We start from the raw sequence: 20,349 nt of genomic DNA, 5'->3' as shown, positions 1-20,349 counted from the left end.
GTATCTGTGCTGTGTCCATGCCGTGTCCGTGCCTGTGATGTGTCCATGCCGTGTCCTTGCCTGTGCCGTGTCCATGCCGTGTCCATGCCGTGTCCATGCCGTGTCCTTGCCTGTGCTGTGTCCGTGCCGTGTCCATGCCGTGTCCGTGTCTGTGCTGTGTCCATGCCGTATCTGTGCTGTGTCCATGCCGTGTCCGTGCCTGTGCTGTGTCCATGCCATGTCCGTGCCTGTGCTGTGTCCATGCCGTGTCCGTGCCTGTGCTGTGTCCATGCCTTGTCCGTGCCTGTGCTGTGTCCATGCCGTGTCCGTGCCGTGACGACGGTGGAATCAGAGATCGAAATGCACTGTTTCTCTGTGTAAACCACCATTTTGATCAAGTTTCTGAACAAAGATAAACTCTCTTGTTCCTCATCACATCCTCACGGGAAAGAGGAATCACAAGGACGATATCAAGGGCAGACAAGGAAGAATAAATAAGGGATTTCACCTGAACAACCCAAACACCTTGAGGACCTTTCAACCTTGATTTGAGGAATTTAAATAAACAAATTATATAAACAATGTTACAGTCTCGACGTTTCAAGATGATGAATTTACTTGTGATGTTATAAAAAGTAAAGTCGGTACATGGATGTAAATCTGTGTATTCACTTTGTGTTTCCTTTTCTGTCACGTGGTGTTTCTTGTCACCAATCACTTGGTGAATTGAACTTAAACTCGAAATTCAATGCTAAATAATACTATCGATGGTTCCAAGTCCGAATTCGACAGTACAACCCATCATGCTCTGAATGGTCTAAATTGATGAAGCAACACCCCCCTCACGCACACACCCTCCTCACGCACACACCCCTCACTCACACATCCCTCACTCACACACCCTCACTCACACACCCTCACTCACCCCTCACACACACACCCCTCACTCACACACCAACCCCTCATTTTAAATCCTCCGTCCGCACCTGATTTACCAAACTACAAAGAAAGTAACTCCCATGGTGTTTTGTTCCTTCCCCGAGTACAATCCATTGTTATTTCTCACAATCCCCCCTTACCTGTTGTGATGGACGGGACGTTCCACTTCCGAGGACGGTGAACACGAACAGCGCGATGGGAAAAAACATGGCTGCTGCACGGCTATCCACGAACTGAAGATGTAACGATACCCCTCTGTCTTTGGAGTTCTCTATTGTCGGAATTGGCATTGTGACGTCACAATGGACTGTGACCACGCCCCCTTCCCCTCGTTTATATTGTTTTTCAACGCTCAGAACACCTCGACTCTTTCATCCAATCATTTAATAATCCAAAAATAGATATGGTGTCTTTTTCCGATTTGTAATTTATAAAAAAGGTTCTTTTGTGATAAAAGTCGAAATTTTATAATTATATATATTTTTGTTCTGATTAATCTCTTCCGGTGAAAACCACGTGACCCAAGGTTGATGAACAACACGAATCCTTCATGTTTAAAATCTTTTCCACCAATGAGAACAGGATTTAAAACGTTCGTTGTGATCAGTTGGGATTCTGATTACAAACATCGTACAACACACGTGTGGTTATTTAATTTATGTTATTCATGATAAACCTTGTTATAAAGGAGTTTACACAATGACTAATGGTTCACCTCGTTATTAGTTTATATCCCTTTGGTGGTTGTGTGAATGAACATTCATGTTTGTGTGTGTACGTGCGTACGTAATAAATAGATAACCTTTTATATAATCACACCCAACCACCTCGTTCTCTCAACACATCCACGACCCCAGGTGGACCAAGGTGATGTTTCCCCCAAGTTTGTTGTCTGTGTAATCGAACAATAATAAATAAGTATCACGTAGTTCGGGAGAGAGAGATCGACTCCGTGTGGAGGGACAGCTCGGGGAAAGATGGCGGCCTCGTCACATGATCACAAAATGATCCGTTTAAAACCACCATGGGGTTCATGAACTCGAGTGAGGGGATTATTCTCTCCACGGTTGGTGAAGGACGAACGATTGATCCGAGTTGAGCCGCTGAACATTTAAAATGGCGTCCGACATGGTGAGTGGAAGAGAGTCGTTTGTTGTCGTCCTGGTTGTTTAACTAAATAAACAAAATCCACTTCGTTCAATAGTTCTGGTAATGGTGAACTAAATTAATTATTAAATATTGACGTGTTGAGTGTCTCGTGGATGGAGATGTGGAAATACTCGTCAGGAAAGGATCGTCAGGTTGGGACGTGTCGTGATGACGATCTCTCGTTTACCCTGAACTTGCAGCCTTGATTGGTTCTCTGGAAGGATGCAACTGATTGGCTAATATTAGTCACGTGTTTGCTTCATCACAAATATTATCAAAATAATTAATGAGTAAAAAAGAAATTAATTAACCACGACACGTCTTCAAAAACCTCCCCGTTTATTAATTAATACTCTGTGAGGTTCTTCTTCTTCATCATCCCCGTTGCTCCAGTGATCACCCGGACAATTATGGATCTTCAACTTCCAGGATATTTTCACTTCATCACTGAGATCTTGGTATTTGGTCATTTTCTTGATTTCCTCTTAACTTCGGTCAAAATCACTGAGAAATGACGTGTGTGTGTGTGTGTGTTTGTGTGTGTGTGTGTGTGTGTGTGTGTGTGTGAGTGTGTGTTTGTGTGTGTTAGTGTGTGTGTGTGTGTGTGTGTGTGTGTGTGTGTGTGTGTGTGAGTGTTTGTGTGAGTGTGAGTGTGTTAGTGTGTGTGTGTGGTCAGACATGAAGCATAACATATCATTCTTTTTGCTCACCCCACTTATTTTTTGGATTCGCTGTAGTATATATGCAAGATATCCCTTATTATCGGGTTTTCCGTGTGTGTGTGTGTGTGTGTGTGTGTGTGTGTGTGTGTGTCTGCAACGCGAGGCTCCACAGCACAAACCAGTGAACCGATTTCGATGAAACTTTGCCGACATGTACAGTATTTGTTGGGAATGTGCGCGTTTGAATTTCGTTGCCGAGCAACCACCCGTTCCTGTGCATCGGCCGAAAAACCGCGAACAGTATTTTCAATACCTGTCCTTCAGTTTTGAATATAGAGAAACGAGACTTCGGAATTAAACACTTCGAGATATTTAGAAAATTTTAATCAAGCCGATTTTTGATTGAGGTTTTATTTTTCAAATGGTGGTCATTCAAAAATCGGGTGTCTATTCAACGTCATTTTTTATGAGGGGCTTTCTCTCTTGTTTACCTTCTCTCTCTCTTTCATGAAATGCAACACTCTCCTCCCACACCTCTGTTGCTCCCTCGCACCTCCCGTGATGAATAGCGACATTTGCTGAGGTGTCAATCTCCCCCCCCTCCACCTTTTCCTCGCTCTTCCTTCCTTTCTCTCCTCCTCCAAGCTTCCCCAACCCTCCTTGCCCCTCCTCTCTATCCCTGCCCCCCCCATGATGAAGAGCAACATTTGCTGAGGCATTAATCCCCACCACCCCTTCCTAGCTCTTCCCTCCTGAGAACAGTCTGAGAGTCTTTGAGAAAGTAAAAAATCTGCTTTCTCAAAGGGGAAGGTCATAAGTGTTTGTGAAGACATGAGAAGGAAAAGAGTTCCAGAGTTTGGCAGTGGAGAGGAAGAAACAAACATCGCAACGTCCCATCCTTGAGTTGCCAATGGCCACTCAGTGATCACGTGATGTTGTTGCTTGTCGAGTATTCCTTGGTATCGCTTATGGTGGAGGTACACAAGCAGCAAGTTCTTGTGAGCAGAAATCGAAGTAATATCTGTAAAGATGTTGAACCATCAACAATTACGGGGATAGAGCGGGTGGAGAGAAAGCTCGAGATGGGAGAGCAGAGAGAAGGAGGAAAGCTGAAAGAGGGAAGATTGGATATCAAACCCCGATGCCAAACTCTTTCAAACGCTTTTGAGATATCAAGGCCTCCAGCAAAGGATTCCCCAAAGTCTCTCCGAGAAGAGGCCCAGATATTCATAATGTAAGAAAGGACATCACATGCAGATCTTGCCTTGTGAAAGACGTATTGATGGTCAGATAGAAGACTGAGATTTAATATAATGGAGAAAATGGGAATTGAGAAGATATTCAAAGACTTTGGAAACGGTGGAAGTCAGAGCAATCGGACGGTAGTTAGGAGGGTTTAAACGATCATTCTTTAATATTTGCTGCACTAAGGTATGTTCCAGGTAAGAGGAAAAGTTTGGGTTTTTAAACAAAAACGAAACAAACGAGCAAGCACGGGTGAAAGTTCTAAAGTACGTTCCTTCAAGACACGGGGAGGACTGCCATCTTGCCCGGAGGCCTTGATTATGTCCAGAAAGAGGAGTATTTTTTGACTGCATGAAAAGAGATGACATGGAGGGATATCGGATTGGTGAGGGAAGCATCAGAGGGAGATGGATTGTTGGAATCATCCAGTGTGGAGTTGCAGGAGAAAAGAGAAACAAAAAGAGTTGCTTTGTCAGTCGGAGAGACGGTGATAGTATCATCGGAACAGAAAAGCAAAGGAAAGGTCGAGCTACAGAAGTTGTTGGAGATACTTTAAGCTCAGGACCAGAAAGATCTATTAGTGGAAGAGGATGAGAGGATGTCACCTTTCTTTTGATTCAAGGAATGCTTCACCTCACATATTGTTGTGGTTCCGGTTGCGGTAATGACCGCCAGACGGAGCAGTTGGGCCGTCTCTCACCGAACACCCTGAATTGAAGGTCGTAACCCTTGGATAACTCCAAAGGTCACGGGTCCCTTCGCGGATTGTGGACGCCAATATTTCGTCGGCGTGGGGTAGGATTAATTGTCCAATTCCGACATACCTAAGTACCCACGTCATCTAACTACCGGATAAATCACACCCTCGGCCGACTCTGTCCGAACCGAGTCAAATTTACCGACTCTGGTCTGGCGGAACCGAGCGGGAATTACCAGAGCCGCGCAGGTCCAAATAACAAGTTATGGCACAAACGGCCTCACTCATTCTCAAGCCCGAACCATGCTGGGTCAATGTTAGAAACGACAGGCAATGAACTGGAACATTTAACAGATATTTCTTTGCAATAATAAGAAACAGTGCTGACTTATTCCGAATTAAATGCAATGTACAATGAGCAATCAACATTTATACAATTTCTACTGAAAGGATGGCGCCACCACTGACACACACACACACACACCAAAAAGAAATGGGGCCGGCCATTTCAATTTACCTGAACACCCACGTCTTCCAAATTACCGGGGAAATTCACCCTCAGCGGAGCTCGAGCGGAACGAGCCAGTATCGTGCTCGAACCGTGCGTAACCGAGCGGATGGTTACCGAGATCTGTCGGTCCAAACGTACATTTACGGCAACAACGGCCTTTCTAATTCCCCAACACGCACCGTGTTAAACCAATCAAAGAAACACAAAAACGAGCTGATACATTTAACAAATAGGGTATTTATAAACAGTAGGTGGGGAAGGAGGGAAGCATGCAAGGGCAGAGTTATCACGATTAATAAGAGATGCAAGGCAAATAATGTACAGCGAAGGCACTTAACAATTTACTACTTAAAGGAGGGGCACACCGACACACACACACACACACACACACACACACACACACACACACACACACACACACACACACACACACACACACACACACACACACACACATACCCAGAAGGACATGGACCTGTCCACCTCGTGTGTTGCCTCACGTCAGCGTCGAGAAGCGGTCCGAAGAACCAGGTGCCAGCGATGGGACCAGCAGAGCCCAGAACACGTGCTCGAGGAAACGGCTCGAAGAAACAGACGCCAGCGAGAGAGATTAAAGTCCAGAGCTCCGCTCAGCGCTCGTCCCGACAACCAAAACTCTCCTCTTTTTTTTTCCAGCCGATGCACCACACTTATCCTCGGCTCTCCTTTTCTTTCTTTCTCTCTCGTGCCATCCATTCAGGCGTGGCCCTCTCTCATTGGCTGCCCGACAGCAATCTCGCTCGCACCCCTCCGATTGGCTGAGAGGGGCGCCATTCCCGTATTTGGAGTGAAATCCAAGATGCCAATGCCCCAAAGAAACCCCGCCTCGCACATTGGACTCCGCCCACGTACGTGCCGACACGCACGTTGGCCATGGCGTCGGTGTGAGGAAGCAAGGTGAGGGTGATGCTGCTGTTGTAGTTATAGTTGATTTAAAATAAAAGATAACCCTGACTGTCAAAATAACTCCACAGCGCATGAACATTTAATTACCCATTTAACAAGGGAAAGGGAGCTATCTATCCACATTTACTTATCAAAATAACTGAGCTATAGGACCTGTATGTTGAGTGCTCATGGCTTCCAGATTCGTAACAATTGAACCAAGAATTGGTTGTAGAGATAGATTTGAAAGAGAAAGGGATCCAAGTCTCCATTCCTGCAAAAATCACCTCAACCATACGTTCAGCAGAGATAGAGACATTGCTCAAGGAGGACAGGCTGTCGTCTTTCCAGGGAAAGTCAGAAAAAAGTTTTGTAAACCAGTCCAGTCAGCATTATTGAAATGCCAACACTGGCATTTCATCGGAGCAGTCGGATGAGAGGAAGTGGTGTTGAGTAAAGTGATGTTCACAAGATTGTGGTCAGAAGAACCAATTGGAGGTGAAATTGTAGTTGCAATGCAACAGATTGGAAGTCAAGAATAAATCTAAAGTATTGGCAGTGTCGTCATGACGATCTGGGATATGGGTAGGGTGGGTGATAATTTGTTCCAAATCATAAAGAATGGAAAATGTTTGAGCTTCAACCCCAACAGCAACCAGTTGGGAAGATTTTCCCATCTCCTCTCTGGCCTCGTCCCCCCCCCGCCCCCCGCTCTGACTGTGATCTGTCCCTCGCCCCATATTTCTGCAGGGTGCTCAAGGTCTGCCATCAACCCCTTTTGGTAAAACTACCAAAATCAAGAATCACTGCTCACATTCATTCTTTCATTCTTCTTTTTCCCCCGCCTTTGGAACAAACTGCCACACTGCCTTCAATCTCACTTTTCCCTCCAGGTCTTCAAGACAGCTGTTCATCACCATCTCAGATAATCCCCATCCCAAACTGTGATATTTTCTTCCCCCATTAACACCCACCCCTCCCCTCCTCCCCCAAATCCATCTCCTTCCAAATTCCCAATTTTTTCTTCCTGAGAGTTTGTTTCCATCTGCATCTTCTCCACCCCATGTGTCCTTTCCTCCCCTCATCCCTTATTTGTTCAACTCATTTTATCTTTCAACCAAACTATTGCCCTCCCCCCCACCACCAGCACTCCCCCCACCCCTTCTTTCTTTTGTTCCTCTGCTCTGTTGCATTTTGAACTGTTCAATGTTCCCGCTCTTCCACGAGCGTTGACTTTGTAAGTAAATAAATCTAGAAGCATTCAATCTGGCTTTGCGAAAACTAGAATTGTGTATAACAATAATAATAATAATAATAATAATAGTAATAATAATAATAATAATAATAATAATAATAATAATGATGATGATGATGTAAGTTATCTGGGTGGGTTTTGCGAGGAGGGCTGAACCAGCAAGAATGGTTGGTGCGATAACTTTCCAATCAGTGGGACTCCAGAGGTAGAACGTTTCCCTTTCTAAAACCTCCTGAGATAAATGATTGTGGGTACTCCAGTGACCATGGGATGAGAACACACCTGTATTGTAATTCCAGACGTTGTGAGCTCTAATTTCGATGAAAGGTTAAAATATCAATTTGGATTTTTGGGGTTCAGAATCTGAGCTTGTCTCAGAAGAATTAGTTACTCTTAAATTGCTGATTTAATTGTAGTATAAACCCAGCTGGTTCATTAATGACCTTTAAACAAGGGGTGATCTGAAAGAACGTTGATGAAGTTGTTTCATCGCGTCGTATTGAATTCTGATGTACCGTTTTCACAGTTTACCATGTGGGCTGTTTTACAGTTTGTGTATTACAACAACGTGTGGAGTAGAGCCCAGTGTGACCCAAATATTGTCATAATGTGGGGAAACTCAAAAGAAGTGGACAATGAAGATTGGTGGTGGCAAGGTCTACTTTGGGGAGATTGAGTTGAGCAACAGAAATGTTACAATCTAATGGGTCTGTTGATGCGCTCTTCACGTTGGCGTATCGGTGGCATCTCGATCTGCTCAGCGACTCGGATATAATCAATGATGAAAGCAAGGTAAAGTTGGAGGGGGATGTGCGGGTTCAATTTGATTCAGGTTCCTCCATACGGGGACATTCATTATCATTTCCATCACATGAAAATATGAGGACATTTCAATGTTAATACCCGAACGTCCTCCACTGAAAGAATTTGATTTACTGTCAGTAGTTTATCCGTGCTGGAGTTCAAACATGTTGAGGGTGATGATAATATTCGTGTGAGCTTGTTGTTGAGTGGGATGCTCCATTTTGAGTGAGCCTGCAGAGGAAGCCAAACATGGCCAGGAAATTGCGCAGGAGCACAGAACAGAGAATTTGAACTGTGAGAACACCAACAGCTGGAGCTTTGGTTCAGCTGGTTGTGTAAAACCACAGTGGAGGGAGGTTAAAATTAAATGAATGTGTTTTGTTGATATGAGGATAGAGTACGGATGCTCTCCCTCTTTGTACCTATTTTGATGTCTGCGGCCGCTAGAGATAACAGAGTCGGGTAATGAGCTTTTGTGTGGAGATGAAACTGTGATGAAAAATCGTGTGACAGACAGACAGACAGACAGACAGGAGTGAAAACATAACTTCGTTCCACATTCACTGATGGAGGTAATTAGAACATGAGAAGGAGACGAACTCGAGAAATCCAAAGTTTCAGGTTGGTGATATTGGAAGAATTTTCAAGTGGAAATCACAGTTTGAAAAAGGTTTCACCAAAAGATAGACTGATGAGTTTTTAAAAGTCGTTCATATTTTACAGTTTCTTGGATTGTAAATTATATGATATGAATGATGAAGATGTTTGAAGTTCATTTTATTTGCAGGAAGTTCAGCAAACAAATAATTTAAAGAAGCAATGACGTCACACCTCAAATCATGACCTCAACAGATGTATCCTTTTTAGGTAAGAGGTTGGAGTTTCACACTTCTCTGTCACGTCACTGTGAGCACAAGAGGACCAAGCTCAGGAGAACATAACAAGAGGTATCTGTTGAGATCTTAATTATTATCATCGGAACCAAACCCCGGGAGAACCCTCCCATTGCGTTGCACCTCACATTCAACCCCCAAACCTCACATAAAACCCCCAACCCTCACATTAAACCCCCAACCCTCACATTCAAACCCAAACCTCAAATGAAAACCCATAAATCATTTCCGGTTAATTTTATTAAACAGTCCAATATACATGCATATATATATATATATATATATATATATATATATATATATATATATATATATATATATATATATATATAATGTGGAGGCAGGTCAGCAACCGGTGAAGGTGAAGTGACATTGGAGGATGTTCAGCAGCCTGAATCAGGTGACCTGATGGCAGAAACTCGGTAGAATCTGCTTGAAGTGTTGAATGACATGTTGAAGAAGATGGGGGTGTTCATTGAAAAAAAGTTCAAGCTGTGTGTAAGTTTCTCCCTAAAGGCAGTTTGTGCACGAGCATGTTGACCTGAGAAAACAAAATATAAAGATCGATGATGGAAGAAGTTTGTGTCGATCTTTGCTGTCAATAATCATATCCATGTGAGACGATGAGTTTTAAAATAAACCTCTTTGGCTGCTGTTGAGGGGTCTTCAAAGCTTGGTGACCACCCCGAAAAAATGCCTTTGTTGTTTTTTGTTTTGGTGTGTTCACCCATCCTGAAAATGAAAACAGTTCGGGGATCAGCAATGATATGTTAATATTAATTCATTATTGATGTTGAGGTTGATAAGCAGCTTTTATCGTCGAGGAGCCAACTTCCAAAAGGGGGCGAGAAATAGAGCTACTGTTGAAGCAGACTTCCTTTTTAAATGGTCGTTCGATGATTAATCTGCTCAAATGTGACCAACAATGAACTCGATGCACACAAATTGTAGTCAATGACTGTTACACCTGTTTTCCTTGATTATTGCACCTGTCGATTACTGTTTCAATTAGTGACGTATTAATTTCTCTGTAACTCTTCTATTGGAACCTATTATCAAACCTATTTTAATTAAATGTATTTTATTGGAACTTGTACCTTCTTTTGCTTTGCTGAAGGCCTAATGCCAACTCTCTTAGCCTTTCCATGCACCCAATGTTCTTTCCTGCTGCTGCTTTAGTCCCCTGTCTCCCCTCCATTTTCCTCTTCTCTCTCTCTGTTAAATTTCTTATTGAGTGCCCTGCCATCTCTTGACAGGTCTGTCTAAAGATCAATGTCATGTGAACAGCCTGAATCTGTCCAGAATTTAATTTTTACAGTTTAATTTTTACCGTTTTGTGCGATCTGCTTTCATCACAAAATATTAACATAATATTGTTGCGGATTCGCGCCCGCCGGCGTGCTGACGGCCACGTAACTCGAATCGCGGCACATCGCCCACCGGACGGACAATCCAGTCGTGACCCTCTCGGACTAACGCCGGGAACCAGTCACGGGTGGACCTTTCGGTCTCACCGCGATCGAGCCAATCAGCCCCCGCGTGGGATAGGGTTGCTCGCCAAATTCGACCTACCTTAGTACCCACGCGGAGGGTAGACCGGGCGATCGCACCTCGCCGCAGGTCGACTTCGGACACGGGCCACTTAAGCGACCCGTTCCGTACTATCGGGATAACCGAGCGGTGTTATCGTCGACCTCGACGGTTCGATTAATTATCGGGCGTATTCAGCCCACTACCAACCCTTTACGTGAAGCAAGATGAGGATTCAATGAGAGAAATGACGAAGCGAAGCGGGAAACAGTTCAACACAAAGCACATTTATTCGCGATGAACGGAAAGCACACATATTCAATTCCACCAAAAGCACACAGAAAAGAAAAACACAATTCAATTTACACAAAAGCAAATGCGACAATGCAGATCTAATACCGATTACACGAGCACACGGCAACACTTATACAATTTTACTTCACAGACGGCGCCGACAACACATACCCAAAACCAAGGAAAGAATACCCTCAAGGATGAGGCGGGCCTGAGGCCGAGACCGGGTCGGGCCTACCCGTCTGGTGATGAGACGCGGAGCGGCGATGGTGCCTCAACTCCGCGGGCCTCGCGGGCAGTGTCTGGTAGGGGGTGGGAAGGAGGCCCCCTTGGTCGCACTATCTCAACGCGGGGGGAAACAGGAGGGGGTTGCTGATGCTCGGGGTATAGAGGATTTTTATTGCCCCGCGACGAGCGTCTCCACCTCTGCCAGGTCGCGCTGTCGGCCTCCCTGGGGTGCAGCTCCCTGCACGACGCGAGCACCCCCTCGTCTGCCCTCGCCGCCTCTCCACAGCTCCGTCCCCTCCGCTCCGACTCCAACGCACACGACGACGACCAGCTCCTTCTTGCCAACTCCACCGCCCGCGAAGTCTTAACTCTCTGTTCCCTCTCGACTCTACGACTCTACTACTCTCTGGACTGACGAACACGGTCGCTTCTATCAGCCCCGTGGCTTCGCCCTCTCATCTTTGACCCCCTCCCTTCGACCTTTCACCTCGCTCCCCATTGGCCCGAGAAAAAGTGGGCGTGAATGCTTTTTGATCCATAAATTTGCGTATATCGATCGCCCTCCAACGCCCTGGGGGCGGGGCCACCCGCCCTCGCTCACCGATTGGACGGCAAAAAGTGGGCGTGTGTCGTTTTTGATCCGTTTTTGAAGCACAAAATCCGTGATTTTGTACACGCTGTTCGGCGCGCGCCCTGCACGAGTCCAACACCGGTACCCACAAGCGGCGCAAGAACGGTGGCGATGTGACGGTTGCGAGGTGTGACGTGAAGGTCGTGGCGGTTGTGGTGAAGCGGCGTTGTGGTTGGTGGTTGATGTTGTGACTGGTGGTGGTAACAATGGCGGTTGGTCCAAATTAAAGATAGTAAAAGAAAAACGGCTATCCTGAAGAGTCGCAGCACGCATAAATGACATGTATTCCCACTAGACAACGGGTTTGGGCCAAACTACACATGTACTTACCGAGATACCTCACCTCAGGGACCTGAATGGTGGTTTGCGAATTTGGTAACCACAACAATATACTAATAGTCGCTGCAATTATTAATAGTCGGCAGTTGCTGAAAACGAAGAGGTTCGGAGACAGCACACACGGATGTGGTGCAAATGGGTATAAGTGACTGTGTTTGTGTGTGTGTGTGTGTGTGTGTGTGTGTGTGTGTGTGTGTGTGTGTGTGTGTGTGTGTGTGTTTGTGTGTTTGTGTGTGTGTGTGTGTGTTTGTGTGTGTGCACCTGCATGCTTGGGTATGTGTGTGGTGGATATCGCTGGTGCATGAGCATGGTTAGCATGGACCAGGAGGAGGTTGGAGAAACGTGTTTGGGGAGGAGGGAAGCATGCATGCAGGGAAGCCTTTGTTGGGTAGATAGTGTGGGTTTGAAGATTTGAATGCTCCCATCTGGTTTTCGAGAGAACACCGTGGTTAAAAAGAAAACATTGCTGTTTGGGTGCATGCTATCGCTCCGGTAACGCCCTGCTATGCTGCCTTCCCTCCGCTTCTGCTACCTGCCCTCCCCTTATGTATCCTGCCCTCCCCTTTTGATACCTTCACCTTTCCCACACGCTGCCTTTCCTCCCCTCACAATACCCTCCTCCCAAACCCCTTTCACCACCATGCAACTCTCCGGAAATTGAAGAGAGGAAGGGCTGTCAAGGAATGTACAAATTGGACAAATCAAAGGATGTTTTGTTTTTTCAGAAGTCGGATCTGTTGCTTGGAATAATTCCACAATTCGTCTCAGGTGAAGAGATTCTCGACCTCGGGAAAATGTGGAAGTTAAATAAAGGCGTGAACACTGGCGTTGCTTTTGATACGATTACAGGAAAACGCCCTTCCTTCCAATCCTTCCCCCTTCCCTCATGCTGGCCTCCTCCCAAAGCCCCTCCACCCCCCATAGAGGTCTCTGGGTGGTGTCCGGGCATTGTTCAGTGTGACCCATTTAAACGTGTGATTTTGACATTCCCAATTTCATTCAATCCTGAAATTAATGCCGGCAGAAGGGGAGCATTCCCCTTCTCCATCTTACCTTCAAGTCCCCCATCAAACGCAACAATTATATTTTGGCACATTCAGTGCATTGGAATGATTAAAACTTTTGGAAGTCATTTACCCCCAAAATTCTGTGAATTAATGATTAAATTTGATCATGATGATGTGATCGATGTTGTGGGTAATTATGTATTGTATTGGTGAAATTTGATCAAGATGATGTGATCGATGTTGGTGATTGATGTATTTTATTGGTTAAATTTGATCAAGATGATGTGATCGATGTTGTTGGTGATTATATTTTGTATTGGTTAAATTTGATAAAGATGATGTGATCGATGTTGTTGGTGATTATGTATTGTATTGCATAAATTTGATGCAAGTGATGTGATCGATGTAGATGATTATTAACTGCATTGGTAAAATTTGATCAAGATGATGTGATCGATATTGTTGGTGATGATGTTTTGTATTGGTAAATTTGATTGAGATGATGTGATCGATATTGTTGCTGATTATGTCCTGTATTGGTAAATTTGATCAATATGATGTGATCGATATTGTTGGTGATTATGTTTTGTATTGGTTAAATTTGATCAAGATGATGTGATCGATGTTGTCAGTGATTATGTATTGTATTGGTTAAATTTGATAAAGATGATGTGATCGATGTTGTCAGTGATGATGTATTGTATTGGTTAAATTTGATAAAGATGATGTGATCAATGTTGTCAGTGATGATGTATTGTATTGGTTGAATTTGATAAAGATGATGTGATCGATGTTGTGGGTAATTATGTATTGTAGTGGTTAAATTTGATGAAGATGATGTGATCGATATTGTGGGTGATTATGTACTGTATTGGTAAATTTGATTAAGTTGATGTGATCGATGTTGTGGGTGATTACGTATTGTGTTAGTTATATTTGATCAATATGATGTGATCGATATTGTTGGTGATTATGCACTGTATTGGAAAATTTGATAAAGATGATGTGATCGATGTCAGTGATGATGTATTGTATTGGTTAAATTTGATAAAGATGATGTGATCGATATTGTTGCTGATTATGTCCTGTATCGGTAAATTTGATGAAGATAATGTGATCGATGTTGTGGGTGATTTTGTATTGTATTGGTTATATTTGATCAATATGATGTGATCGATATTGTGGGTGATTATGTATTGTATTGGTAAATTTGATGAAGATGATGTGATCGATGTTGTGGGTGATTACGTATTGTGTTGGTTATATTTGATCAATATGATGTGATCGATATTGTTGGTGATTATGTATTGTATTGGTTATATTTGATAATATGATGTGATCGATATTTTGGGTGATTTCGTATTGCATTGGTTATATTTGATCAATATGATGTGATCGATATTGTTCGTGATTATGCACTGTATTGGTAAATTTGATGAAGATAATGTGATCGATGTTGTCAGTGATTATGTATTGTATTGGTTAAATTTGATAAAGATGATGTGATCGATATTGTAGGTGATTATGTATTGTATTGGTTAAATTTGATCAATATGATGTGATTGATGTTGTGGGTGATTATGTCCTGTATTGGTAAACTTGATTAAGATGATGTGATCGATTTTGTTGGTGATTATGTATTGTATTGGTAAATTTGATTAAGATGATGTGATTGATGTTGTGGGTGATTCCGTATTGTGTTGGTTGTATTTGATCAATATAATGTGATCGATATTGTTGGTGATTATGTGTTGTATTGGTAAATTTGATAAAGATGATGTGATCGATGTTGTCAGTGATGATGTATTGTATTGGTAAAATTTGATAAAGATGATGTGATCGATATTGTTGCTGATTATGTCCTGTATTGGTAAATTTGATGAAGATAATGTGATCGATGTTGTGGGTAATTTTGTATTCTATTGGTTATATTTCATCAATATGATGTGATCGATGTTGTGGGTGATTATGTATTGTATTAGTTATATTTGATCAATATGATGTGATCGATATTGTCGGTGATTATGTATTGCATTGGTAAATTTGATAAAGATGATGTGATCGATGTTGTGGGTGATTATGTATTATATTGGTTATATTTGATCAATATGATGTGATCGATATTGTGGGTGATTATGTATTGTATTGGTTATATTTGATAAAGATATTGTGGGTGATGAGGTATGGTATTGGCTATATTTGATAATATGATGTGATCGATATTGTGGGTGATGATGTATTGTATTGGTGATATTTGATCAATATGATGTGATCGATATTGTTGGTGATTATGCACTGGATTGGTAAATTTGATGAAGATGATGTCATCGATGTTGTGGGTGATTATGTATTGTATTGGTGATATTTGATCAATATGATGTGATCGATGTTGTGGGTGATTATGTATTGTATTGGTTATATTTGATGAAGATGATGTGATCGATATTGTGGGTGATTATGTATTGTATTGGTTAAATTTGATTAAGATGATGTGATCGATGTTGTGGGTGATTATGTTTTGTATTGGTTATATTTGATTAAGATGATGTGATCGATGTTGTTGGTGATTATGAATTGTATTGGTTAAATTTGATTAAGATGATGTGATCGATATTGTGGGTGATGATGTATTGTATTGGTTAAATTTGATTAAGATTATGTGATCGAGGTTGTCAGTGATGATGTATTGTATTGGTAAATTTGATTCAGATGATGTGATCGATGTTGTAGGTGATTATGTATTCTATTGGTGACATTTGATCAATATGATGTGATCGATATTGTAGGTGATTATGTATTGTATTGGTAAATTTGATGAAGATGATGTGATCGATGTTGTGGGTGATTACGTATTGTGTTGGTTATATTTGATCAATATGATGTGATCGATATTGTTGGTGATTATGCACTGTATTGGTAAATTTGATTAAGATGATGTGATCGATATTATTGCTGATTATGTCCTGCATTGGTAAATTTGATTAAGATGATGTGATCAATGTTGTGGGTGATTATGTATTGTATTGGTTAAATTTGATCAATATGATGTGATCGATATTGTTGGTGATTATGTATTGTGTTGGTAAATTTGATGAAGATGATGTGATCGATATTGTTGGCGATTATGTATTGTGTTGGTTAAATTTGATAAAGATGATGTGATTGATGTTGTCAGTGATTATGTATTGTGTTGGTTAAATTTGATTAAGATGGTGTGATCGATATTGTTGGTGATTATGTATTGTATTGGTAAATTTGATTAAGATGATGTGATCGATATTGTTGGTGATTATGTATTGTATTGGTAAATTTGATTAAGATGATGTGATTGATGTTGTCAGTGATTTATGTATTGTATTGGTTAAATTTGATAAAGATGATGTGATCGATGTTGTCAGTGATGTATTGTATTGGTTAAATTTGATGAAGATGATGTGATCGATGTTGTGGGTGATTATGTATTGTATTGGTTATATTTGATCAATATGATGTGATCGATATTGTTGGTGATTATGCACTGTATTGGTAAATTTGATAAAGATGATGTGATCGATGTTGTCACTGATTATGTATTGTATTGGTTATATTTGATCAATATGATGTGATCTATATTGTTGGTGATTATGCACTGTATTGGTAAATTTGATTAAGATGACGTGATCGATGTTGTCACTGATTATGTATTGTATTGGTTAAATTTGATCAAGATGATGTGATCGATGTTGTCAGTGATTATGTATTGTGTTGGTTAAATTTGATGAAGATGATGTGATCGATGTTGTGGGTGATTATGTATTGTATTGGTTATATTTGATAAAGATGATGTGATCGATGTTGTCAGTGATTGTGTTTTGGTGAAATATTGTCGGAAATCTCAAGTTTATCATTTTATTGGTTTCGGGAAGATAATTGATCGTGACGACCTTAAAGGAAAGTTCATGACAAAAGGTCAGATTGCTTCAGGACTAAAGTACTGATGGAATTAAATATCTTGGTTTTTGGGGACACACAACTTACGTGAGGTTCACCAAGGCACCATTGTTTGAAAGTGTCATCTCCTCCTCTGGCAATGGGAGTAAGTCATGTGAAAAGTTACTCAACATACCCCGTCTCACCCACATTGAACGACTTTTCTCACTAAAATGATATATTTTTTGTCCATCATCAGGAATGTAAAGGGCAAGGGCTTATTCTCGGACCAAAACAACTTTTACATTTTGATTTAATCCGTTGATAAAGTTGCTCATGGAAAATTTGTTTTTCATTCTTTGGGTTTTTTACCCGAATGGGGAATGTTGAACTCACACGTACCGGGATACATCTTGTGGTGTTCACTTTCCAACCTTTTAGCCTCGTTGTCGAAGGGTCGTTATTGTTGTTGTTGTTCTGATAGGGAGCACCACGTCACCCCCAGGGCTTTTCTCACCTCCCCATTGAAATGAGAGCGAGAGATGAACCTTCAGAGTTTAGGCTTTATTCCATTTGATTGGAGCCGCTTCTGTGGACACACCAGGAAATACAGGTTCAGCTAGGAGTACATAAGCAGAAACGTATACATGTGCAGTTAACCATTGCAGACTAATCCGCGTAAGCACGGAGTTCGATATAATCTCCATTCTCACCAGTCAATGAGCACCTTCAGTTAACGAGCATCAAGTGGACAGCCGATGTCAATAGCAATGCCCCGGGGACAATCACTCGTGCCGCAGAGAGACATCCCCTTATACGCGAGACGCACAACATGTGATCCCGCGTCATGTCCCTTGATTCACGTTAATTCACCACATTCTCCTCACCTTTAAAATGTAACTAGGGGCCCATCTTACACACCATGATTGCTTTAGCTCTATAGGAGTATACATTTCAAGCAACGGACTAATAGATCTACAGGAGCATACATGCCAAGCAGTGATTATTTTGAGTTGTAGGAGCATGGAAATGAGCATCGATATATGATATAATGGGCATATAGGAGCATGAGCAGCGAGAATGCCGATAATCCCCTTTACAGATTGAGTCGTCGAGGGGGCCTTATTCGTCGACCTCTCCGGGAGTAAACGGCAGTTTCACTTGAGGGAGACTCCCGATCCTCTTGGTGAGCCTCGACTTGTGCCGGGGATGACTCCTCGATCGCCCTCGGGCGGAACACCGCAGCCCCGTCCCCTGGCGCAGTTCCTGGGGAAATGTCAGAAGGAGGAGAGCCAGGAGGTGGTGTACCGGCGGGAGGAGTACCGGCGGGAGCCAGATGGCGAACCGACACAGTGGTCTCCCTGCCATCCGGGGAGCCTGACATGAGCATACTTTGGATTAGTGTCAATGAGTTCGACCCCCTCCACCAGCGGTTCATACTTGCTTTGTCGTACCGGGCGTTTCATGAACACTGTACCGGGGTGGGTCAGCCAGTTGGGCACCGTTTGACTGTCAACATAACGTCGTTGGTGAGTAAACATACGTTCGTGAGGAGTGGCATTTGTGGACGTGCAGAGCAAAGAGCGTATGGAATTCATTGCGTCAGGAAGAGCAACCTCCCATCCCTCGTGGGCCCAGTCCTCTCGATTTCAGCGCCAGAGTTATGGCTTTCCAAATAACTCCATTATACCTTTCCACCTGCCCGTTCCCCTGTGGGTTGTAACCCGTCGTTCGACTAGTTGCTATGCCGTGCTCTAATAGGAATTGTTTTAGCCCGCCCGACATGCAAACACGGCCCTCTGTCTGAATGTATGTACAGAAGGTTTCCCAAACATAGCGAAGAGGTCAGACAGACATTTTACGACAGTGCCCGAGGTCATATCCGAAGCACGGAAACGCGAAAGGGAACCTTGAATATTCATCAACAACGGTGAATATGTATCTGTTGTCTGTCTCGGTGGGCAGGGGCCCTTTGAAGTCGATGTTTAGTCTCTCGAAGGGGGAAGTAGCCTTGATCAGTCTGCCAGATGCCGCGCCAAAGAATCTGGGTTTTAGTTCAGCACAAACAGGGCATGAAGCATTCATTTGTTTAATATCTTCAACAGAATAGGGAGAGATTTTGTCTGCGTACGAAATGTGCCATCCTGGTTACCCCTGGGTGGCACAGAGACACATGGAGGTCTTGCAAAGCCTGACTGATTGTTGCCGAACTGTAGACCCGGGAGAAGGTATCTGCAGCAGGGTTTTCCTTCCGGGCCGGCAAACAATGTCGTACCTGTAGCAGGCTAGGTCTATCCGCCATCTCATAATTTTTCATTCTTAATTTTCCCGTTATTTTTCCCATCAAACATGAAAGCCACGGATCGTTGGTCCGTAACGAGCGTGAAGTGGTTTCCCAGTAAATAATGTCTCCATTTACGCAGCGCTTCGACGATGGCGTACGCTTCCTTCTCTATTGCCGAGTGTCTCTGCTCGCTTCTAGAGAGAGTTCTCGAGAAGAAAGCGACCGGCCGCCCAGACTGATTAAGTGTTGCAGCTATGGCGTGATCTGAAGCGTCGGTTTCCACCACGAAGGGCACCGAGCTGTCGATCGATAAAACCACGGACTTACTGATATCATCCTTGAGATCGTGGAAAGCTTTCACGACAGCGGCATCTGGTGGAAAGTTTTTGCAATGCACTAGGGGATATATTTTCTCGGAGTATTGCGAAATCCATCTCGCATAGTAAGCGAACATCCCGATCACCCGGCGCATTGTCTGCAAGTCCTGAGGTGGTGGAAGCTCACGGAGCGGGCGCAATCGCTCAGGATCAGGCTTAATTGTGCCGTTGGCTATCGTGTAGCCGAGAAGGTCAATTGACCTTGCCGAGAATACGCATTTCTCGTAGTTGAGAGTCAGATTATATTTTCCAGCAATGCTCAAGAATCTGTCCAGATTCCTATCATGTTCCCTCTGATCCCTACCGCACACTGTGACATTATCCACGTAAACAAAAGTGTCTTCGAGGTTTTCATCTGAGATGATGTCGTCCATAACCCGTTGGAAGCAAGCTACTCCATTCGTGACACCGAATGGTATCCTTCTGAACTGGTAGAGGCGCCGCCCTGCCTGGAATGCAGTGTACGGTTTGTCTTCCTCTCGGATGGGAATTTGATGATAGGCGCTCGCAGAGTCGATGGTACTGAATACCTTATAATTGGCCACGCGTTCGACCATCTCATCTATGCGCGGCAGGGGTAGGCGTCGAGTTGGGTGAAGCGATTGACCGTTTGGGAATAATCGACAACCATCCGTCTCTTATGGTTCTGACTGCTGGTCACTAACACCTGTGCGCGCCATGGCGAATCGCTC

The 20,349-nt window shown here is 43.2% G+C and overlaps 1 protein-coding gene and 1 long non-coding RNA gene across 2 annotated transcripts in view; both read right to left on the bottom strand.

Moving 5' to 3' along the window:
• The window catches only part of LOC147023953 (uncharacterized), a 15,579-nt gene extending 9,717 nt beyond the window's left edge, over positions 1-5,862 (bottom strand). The window contains exon 1 of the mRNA XM_085890001.1: positions 5,642-5,862. Coding sequence (XP_085746127.1) covers positions 5,642-5,653 — 12 coding nt within the window. The 5' untranslated portion in view covers positions 5,654-5,862. The remainder of the gene's footprint in view (positions 1-5,641) is intronic.
• Positions 5,863-9,319: 3,457 nt separating this feature from the next.
• Positions 9,320-20,349, bottom strand: part of LOC147023949 (uncharacterized) — a 57,143-nt gene continuing 46,113 nt past the window's right edge. The window contains exons 2-3 of the long non-coding RNA XR_015060486.1: positions 9,700-9,790; positions 9,320-9,599 (exon numbers count right to left, since the gene is read on the bottom strand). This is a non-coding gene — a long non-coding RNA (uncharacterized LOC147023949). The remainder of the gene's footprint in view (positions 9,600-9,699; positions 9,791-20,349) is intronic.

The sequence above is a fragment of the Eptatretus burgeri genome, chromosome 7, assembly GCF_056783735.1.
Source record: "Eptatretus burgeri isolate ZD-2024b chromosome 7, Ebu_testis_v1, whole genome shotgun sequence".
Taxonomy (NCBI): domain Eukaryota; kingdom Metazoa; phylum Chordata; class Myxini; order Myxiniformes; family Myxinidae; genus Eptatretus; species Eptatretus burgeri.
Note: the sequence above shows the minus strand (reverse complement) of the source record. Positions and strands in the feature narration are given on the sequence as shown.